Source organism: Mizuhopecten yessoensis, unplaced genomic scaffold, assembly GCF_002113885.1.
Source record: "Mizuhopecten yessoensis strain PY_sf001 unplaced genomic scaffold, ASM211388v2 scaffold2871, whole genome shotgun sequence".
Taxonomy (NCBI): domain Eukaryota; kingdom Metazoa; phylum Mollusca; class Bivalvia; order Pectinida; family Pectinidae; genus Mizuhopecten; species Mizuhopecten yessoensis.
Window position 1 is genome coordinate 11,796 of NW_018404761.1, and position 8,407 is coordinate 20,202.

The 8,407-nt window shown below is 35.9% G+C and overlaps 1 protein-coding gene across 1 annotated transcript; it reads right to left on the reverse strand.

Annotated features, from left to right (window-relative positions):
• Positions 1 to 283: 283 nt before the first annotated feature.
• Positions 284 to 7,982, reverse strand: LOC110446598 (multidrug resistance-associated protein 7-like). The gene is made up of 16 exons (XM_021491816.1): positions 7,823 to 7,982; positions 7,114 to 7,276; positions 6,601 to 6,776; positions 5,867 to 6,118; positions 5,576 to 5,674; positions 5,223 to 5,412; positions 4,827 to 5,051; positions 4,509 to 4,629; positions 4,202 to 4,394; positions 3,812 to 4,027; positions 3,434 to 3,561; positions 3,046 to 3,215; positions 2,742 to 2,899; positions 2,375 to 2,628; positions 1,653 to 1,896; positions 284 to 1,385 (listed from the first exon to the last, which is right to left on the reverse strand). Exons 1-16 carry the CDS (start codon positions 7,979 to 7,981, stop codon positions 1,128 to 1,130), a joined length of 3,006 nt encoding a protein of 1,001 aa, XP_021347491.1. The 5' UTR covers position 7,982; the 3' UTR covers positions 284 to 1,127.
• Positions 7,983 to 8,407: the final 425 nt, after the last annotated feature.

The following is an 8,407-nucleotide window of genomic DNA, read 5'->3' on the forward strand; positions in this document are numbered from 1 at the left end:
AAAAAGTTTCAGAGTTTTAATGTTCAAGCAACTAGCCAGAATTTGTGTTATCCGGGTTTTTTAAAACACACCTGTCTATAGTTAAATTTCGCGTTTTGTTTTTCCTTTAACTTATGATGCATTATATGAAGAGATTGTTATATTGGTCATCCGTTCTGATGATTTGTTTTACTATTGTTGGCGTGTCAAGCTGACATTGGCTTCATGTAACAGTTTGTGTTGATTGAAATAAAGAATATTGAAATTAAAGTTTCAAAATATAATATGAACATTGCTTCATCAATGAATCATTTATTGAATAATAGGTGTGATACGAAGACATTGCATATTCAACTAGCACCAATAAAACTAGTAACAAACATCGTTTATTAATGCATTAGCCGCCAGTTTTACCATTATGTTCATAATACCGCTCATGTACCACATACAGTTCCTTGTTGTACCATATTCATTACAAAGAAAGTTCGTCATTTCTCCATACAATAGTATTCGCAAAGCTAGGTCATGAACCCCAAAATGGTCAATGTTTGTTTAACCATTAACATAACAAATACATTTCACTATTTGTACATTAAATTAAGAATTTACAACTAATAGAGTTCAAAATTCATCAATAAAATAAAGCACAACGAATACAGTTTATCATTTATCCAAATAATAATAATCCTCTAATACAGTCCACCATTCATCCATACAATGTTTTGCCATTTTTTACCAAAGTATTCATAATACTCATCATATACCACAAAGAGGTCCTTGTTTTATCATTTACACAACAAATAAAGATTGTCATTTATACATACAACATTAACACACATCAACTGAAAGTCACCATATGTCCATACACTAGAATGTACACTTTCTGTCCTGGTATTCATAATACCCGTAATATATTGCATAAAGTCCCTGTTATATCATACACATTACAACTAAAAACCATACAGCTACATGTAACATGTATATGATTATAAAAACCTATCGTCGACGTAACATACATTTCGTACATAGCTATAATTGGTTTCTTCGATAATAAAGACCCTACATATATTATTGTCATTTGCAAAGATAGTAAAGTCTTCTAACATTGTTATTAAACAAAGTCATATTCCAGACGTGAAGCCGTGACGCTAAAATTCTCGAGATTGCTTCCCATGAACTAACTGGTAGAATTCAGATTGTGGATTTTTTAGAAGGTTTTCTGGAGAGTCCAATTCGGCCACCTGACCTTGATCCATCACCAACACTCGGTCACTGTCCATTATGGTGTTGATACGATGGGCAATGGTCAGCACCGTACTGTTCACAAACTCCTGTCGTATTGTCTCCTGTATCAACATGTCTGTCTCCAGATCCACACTAGCCGTAGCTTCGTCAATACACAGCACCTTAGAGGAGAAAATAATGTGAACATTTTAATTTGTTCAACGTTTTATTCAAATAATTAAAAATCAGTTCATGCATATACCCATTATGATTTATTAAAAAGTTATCATCTGGTCATTAACTGAGAAAGCTTGTCAATGTCATCTTAGTATGCCAACATTATTGAAATGGACATTCAAATTCCCATTGTCCAAATTCAAATGAAATACCTCAGTGAGAATAGTCAAATCTAGCTAGAGGATTGTCGGAAACCATATAGAAGATCTTACCTTGGCCTTGGTGAGGAGTGCCCTAGCCAGACATATGAGTTGTCTCTGTCCCACAGAAAAATGCCGGCCCTTCTCTGCTACCTCTCCCTCGAGTCCCCCGAGTCTGTCGACAGGCAGTCGGAGGTGACACCTGTCCAGAACCCCCCACAGTTCCTCGTCACTGTAGCATGAGGTGGGGTCCAGATTCTCCCTGACGGTACCACTAAAGAGGAATGGGTCCTGGGGAATCACAGCCAGATGTCGTCTGAAAGTGTGTTGGTTTACATTAAATGGCGAACAACTTTATCTTAATTTTGCATACATTGATCAATGCAGGTAGGTGGAAATTCAATCGATGTTCAATATAGATTTTTACATTTTCATTCTTTTTTTATTAAAGACATCCCGTGAAAATACATATATGTATATGGTGACCAGTTTCCTTCTGTCTTTAGCGGATAAAAACATACAGCCTTACTTCATGTTAAAGTCATTACCTAACATTTTATTCGCCAGTGAAGACGTTGGTGAAGGTTATCTGACATGCCTACGTGATGTTATCAAACGTTTGATAGTTCCGTGTTACTATATGTTGACGGTTACTTGGAAGTTTCGTCTTACTTTATGGTAACAGTTGCTTGACAGTCACGTGTTACTTTATGATGACAATCACTGAAAAGCTAGGTGTTACTTTATGGTGAAAGTCACTTGACAATTACATGTTATTATGTGGAGACTATTACCTGACGTCTTTGAGATCCAGTTGCTGTATGTTCAATCCATCAATGGTTATGTCTCCAGAGCTGATCTCCACAGTACGGAACAGTGTCTGGAAGAGGCTTGATTTCCCGGATCCAGTTCGTCCCACAATTCCCAACTTTTCTGCATGACGTGTGCTGAACGTGAGGCCTTTGAGGACATTAGGTAAACCATCCCTGTACTTCATGTGGACATCACTGTAGCTGATCACACCTGTAGCTGGCCAGACCGGGGAAGGCTGTAATAAACAATGAGGATAAATGTACAATATGTTTATGACTAATTTCGTTTAAATAGTATTAACTGATATGATGATTTTTTGTAATAAAAAGTATAATTTACTTGACTCACCTGTGACCCTTCCCATCTCTCGCTGGGCGTGTCCTCTATATACTGCTGTACCCTCTCCACGCTAACCATTTGTGTTTCAGTCTCAGTTATGCAGTTGACGATTCCGTTTAAAAGACCGGACAGTGACAGAATGTAAGAAATGGCGAGTCCGGCTACTCCTGTGACGTAGAAATACATATTTGATACATTATAAATGCTTCCCAATATGCAAATAAAAAATATGGATTCATTGAAATCATCGTTCATAACAATTTCTGAAATCTTGTCTTATACCATCATTGTACATTTAGTTTAGAAATAATACCTGGATCGATTCCATGTATGCTGTGTTCAATCACAGCCAAAAAGGCTATTCCAGTCACCATGACAATTCCAACCAATTGAGTCTTGATCCATAGCCAGAGTGCTATGTTGTAGGCTGTATAACGAGTTTTTAACCAGTTGTCCAGACGATTAACGTATTGGTCTTTGAATCTACAAGAATGTGGTCATTATCAGAATAACGATTTAAAAGTACAGTAATGCTAAATTATACATAACATTTGGGATAATAAGGCTAATTTTTTTATTCAAACTGCTCTAATATTCTCAGTTGATTACTGATAATAAAAAAATCAATTAATTTCATTATTTTAAAAGCTGGTATATCAACCTTAAAGCAAGCCTTAATCTTATACGAAAATAATACTGACCTTTCGGACTGCCGAAATGCCCGGATGGTAACTACTCCCGCAACAGTCTCTGAGAAGTGGGAGAAGATCGGTGAACGGTTAAGACTTGCTATTCGTCTAACTTCCCTAGACGTGTGGCGATATTTTTCCTATGAACAAATGTAATACTAATGTAAGCCAACATGATCGACAAGTCAAAACATCTGGCCAAAACAGACATCGAAAATTGAATGAGGCATTTTTGTCGAATGCATCTACTATTGTCAGTATTGACAACCAGTATATCAAATACGTTTTAACCAGAATTGGTCGGGATGAAAAATATAAAATAGCAATGAATAATTTAGAATGAATATATATATAATCAAAACCTGGTGTTTAATCACTTCGGGAATGTACCTGTAGCTGATAGTAGACTGCGCCCACAGGTAGAAGGAGGAGTATGAACCAAGGCATTCCGTAGCAAACAATGGATATAGCTCCAACAACTTCGAAAAATTGGCACAGAACTACCATTATCATGCGGCTTATGGAGTCGTCGATAGTCCCCATGTCTGACGAAAATCTGTTCAGAATTCGTCCTATGGGAGTCACATCATAGAAGGACATAGGCGCCTACAAACACACAGTTCATCTTATTAGAAATCAAAATCACTAAAGTAAGAAATCATATCCACATTTCCGAGGTTAACGACTACAAGTTATATACAACAACAAATAAAAACATCCAGCTTATACAGGTCATGAATCAGCGACATTGTATGATTGATTAATTAAACATTGATTTACCTTTAGTATAGTATTGAGTAGGTCACTGTGTATGGTCTTCGCTACTCTCATCCCACTATAGGTAAAGAAAATTTCCCTGACAAGCGATAATAGAGAGTAAACACCAGACAGACATGCGTACACCACCATGTAGTAGAAAAGACTTGATTGCCCGGATGATGCAGGTGATGTGGAGTCATAACGTTGATCGAAGCTGAAAAAGGAAGTGACAATGTTTAACCTGTTTAAACACGAAATACGTAATATTAATTTACGAAATTTTAGCGAAACTTTACGTTCATAGATTATCGGTATGAAGGAAGCTTACCTAATTGGTGTAGACATGTTGTCATGGAAACAGAAATATCCAGAAATGGAGGTGTTGTTATCGTTAGTATTAGTACTGGATACCCAGTAAGTCAGCCACCAGTCTTTCATCATCTCGGACACTGTAATAGGGAATGTACACATAAAATCGCAGTCATCCGCCTCGATAAAACAAATATTTAAACAGTTTTGATCATGTGGTGGGTTACATTTAAATGCTTACAGGCTATTCATTCTACATAAATAAGATAAAAAAATATTGGTGACTAATTTAATTCCAAAGTAAACGCAGATTGGCGAAATAGAAACAAAAACCTACCTTGCATCAATACGATAGACATTATCATGGCTAGGGCTAGCCATTTACCTATCGCTGATAGATATGCTTTGTACACCCCTATCTTCATTTCCCCGGTGGCCTTAGTCTCCTCTCCTAGTTTCCCTTCCTTGTCGTTGTTATCATTGTAATCCACCTCCACGCCTTCTTTGTCCGATGGTTTGTGTTCAGCAAACTTAACATCGGTAAGCACTTCAGATGGAAGACCTAATGAAAATGTAAACAAAAGAGTAACAATATATTTGTGTTTCCTACTCGTATTTTAATTAAATGAATTGATTGTTTGAATTATAATTCACTTTTTATTAAAAATGTAATGATTCTTATAATTAGAATACTTTTTCCATAACAAAAATGGACATTTGTCTAAACACTCACCCATTTTGGTGATTTTTCCATCATCCATAGCAATGACAAGATCAGCTTCTCCAAGAAAATTGATGTGATGTGTGCATAGGATTCTCGTCTTGTTTCTTAGCAATCCCATGATGCACTTGTCATACATTTGTTGTGCCACGTGAGCGTCCACTGCTGCTAAAGGGTCGTCAAGAAGATATACCTCTTTATCCTGGAAACAGAAATTAAATAAGCGTCTACAAACTTCCAATCAAATTGAAACTTTTGCGCGAAAATATAGTAAACTCAGATTTTTCAATGTGATGTTTAAAGAAATCCGTTTTATTACAAAGACAAATGCAAGTTCAAATGAATCAATAGTATGTTGAATTTACCTGATATAATGCTCTTGCTAGAGCTAGCCTAGCTTTCTGACCTCCACTTAAAGTTACGCCATTTTCACCAACTTCTGTCTTATCTCCAGCTGGTAACATCTGAAAAATCAAAATTGCTATTTTTCACACTGTTGTAGTTGCTGAAAAAGGTTATATGATATGTCATCGGAAACGATTTTTCACACTGTTGTGGTTGCTGAAAAAGGTTATATGATATGTCATCGGAAACATACTGATAATATTTCTTTACAGTAAAAAACAAAATAACTTTAAAATGTGTCACATACGAACCTCTATGTCTTGTGTGAGTGATGCTGCATCCAGAACCTCAGCGTATTTCTTGGCGTTGAACGGACTGCCAAAGGTAATGTTATCCCGGACGGTTGTCTGTTGTATCCAAGGTTCCTGATCCGCAAGAGCAAACCCGTTTTTGAGGTTAGACACAGAAATATTGCCGTCTTCCCGAGCCATTTCTGCCATTATAGCGTTCAGAAAGGAACTTTTCCCAGAGCCAACCTTGCCGATCACTCCTATGAACTGACCCTATAGGAAAGTAAATATGTTTGTAATATTGTTATGAAAAGGCTTAGATTTTATATATGTTAATTAAATATTATTAACAATAGTAATAATTAGAGGTTCTTATATACCGCTTTATCACAACAAAGTTCGTAGGTCGTCTCAAAGCGGTTCACAAATTATTATCCGTGATTATAGGGCCTTTGCAACCAGCCAATATCTTTCTCAACTCCATGTGTAGCATACAGCCGGTGCTGCCATTTCGGCGCTCACAGCTAGCATTCAACAATTCTAGCACTGCCCAACCACGTACTCGCTTACAGCTGAGTAGACCGGAACAAACGGAGTAAAGTATCCTGCTCAAAGATACAACACAGTGCCCTGACATGACTCGAACCCGTAACTTTTCGATCACGAGCCCGGCGTCCTACCGCTAGACTACCGCGCCTCCGGTATTTATATATATATATATATTTCCATCACAAACAATGTACATGATTACTCACTTTTGTGATATCGACAGTAATATCTCGCAGACTTAGAGTTCCAGATTTACTGGTTGCCTCCCCTGATTCGCTGGTAGATTCAGTCGCATTCTCTTTTTCGTCACTTTGCATCTTCTCCTCTTCCCAAGTGAATTTCCCAGTCTTCACTGATATCACATTTTCGGATTTCTTCGATTCTGTAACCATATAGATGGAAAATTGAAATGATGTTTTGATCCTCAAATTTATATCTGATTCATGGGTTTAAAATGATATATCTATTCGCTATGAGTTTTACTCCTTTTTTCATTGTTTATTTGACTTCTGAAATTGCTGAATGTCAGATATCATTTCGAAATAATTCATTAATGTTATTTTGTCACAAAACAATTATCCTGATATCTCAGGGGGTTTTTTACCGCTTGAATCGTTCATAATAACAAAATGCATTTAATTGGTCTATTCAAAAATAATGAAACGAAAGTATATAAACTCATGCTAGTACAACTCAAAAACATTGACATTGAAGTTTACCTTGTTTTGTGTCGTAATAACTTTCGAGATTAATATCTTCCAATGCAACAAATTTCTCAATTCTTTCAAGGGAAATAACTGCTTCCATTATGCCATTGAATACCCAAGGAAGATGATTGAGTGATCCAAGGAGTTTCAAAAACAGTGCCAGACTTGCGAACATCTGTAATCGATATACATTGTATACATTTTTTGTTTTCTTACCAGCTTCTCTTTCTCTCCTTTTATCCTTCCTTCTTCCTTATAGCAATACAGTGTGATATTTAATGAAATAATACCTATCCATATGCAGTCTTTAGTGATACAAATTTCTTTTGGCATAATTTGTATGGTATGAATGTTGATATGAAAGATGATTGGTGACATATAGGGTATTATATGATCTGAATGAATTACTGATCCATTATTATTGTCACTCTATTGAAAAAACTCTTTTGAAAATAAAAAAAATATAAAAAAGTAAAAAAATATATACATTTTTAAGTATACACATTATTTCTATTAAATTTGCAAAATCAGTATAGGATTTACTGTATGAATGTTTCGTTAGATTAGTGTTTTACGGACGTTTCGTCCAGACAATTAGTTTGTTTATTGAACATGAACAATTTAATTTAAAGAGTCAAACATTAACAAAGATAAAATACATACCATAACTAAAACTATAATAAAAACATTTCAACACAAAAAACACATTATCTGTTTTTACCTTGGCGGCCGTTAGCGTATTTCCCATCATAGTGTATGAGCTGAAGGTCAGTACGGTCATAAAGATAGGGGTCAGTGTCCACAAATATCCAGTGATGGCTCCGATAACTTTCTTTTGTTTCATGATCTGTAACTCAGCATCACGGAGTTTGTCAATCATCTTCCGGGAGTGATCTTCCCATGTGTAAAGCTTGATTATCTTAATTCCGCCCAGCACCTCGTTCATCAACTGTTAAAGGAAACGTTAACTAAAATAAGCATCTCATTCTCTTAATGATTTCATACAAGGGGTCACGGACATCTTAATTATATTTAATTGATTGGTGTTTTATCCAAACATTTGTTTAAACGAAATTGCAAGAAATTGAACTGTTGTTTTATTTTACTAATCAAGTGAACACAAATAGTACATACCTTCGTTCTCTTGTCTTTCTCTTTCATTAGTAACTTTCCGAGAGCAATTTGCTTCGTTGATATGATCTTGTTTATGGGGACAAGTACCAAAGCTACTACTAGTCCTCCCAACATGGCAATCCCGACCAGTTGATATAGGATATACATACATAATATGGTCTCAAATGGAAGA

Excerpts from the sequence above, each read along its gene's own strand:
- LOC110446598 (XM_021491816.1), bottom strand. The coding sequence starts at position 7,981 with ATGATTGACAAACTCCGTGATGCTGAGTTACAGATCATGAAACAAAAG. Across the intron at positions 5,675-5,866 it reads CACTCACACAAGACATAGAG|ATGTTACCAGCTGGAGATAA; the intron begins GTTCGTATGTGA and ends TTGATTTTTCAG. Across the intron at positions 2,629-2,741 it reads AGAGATGGGAAGGGTCACAG|CCTTCCCCGGTCTGGCCAGC; the intron begins GTGAGTCAAGTA and ends TGTTTATTACAG.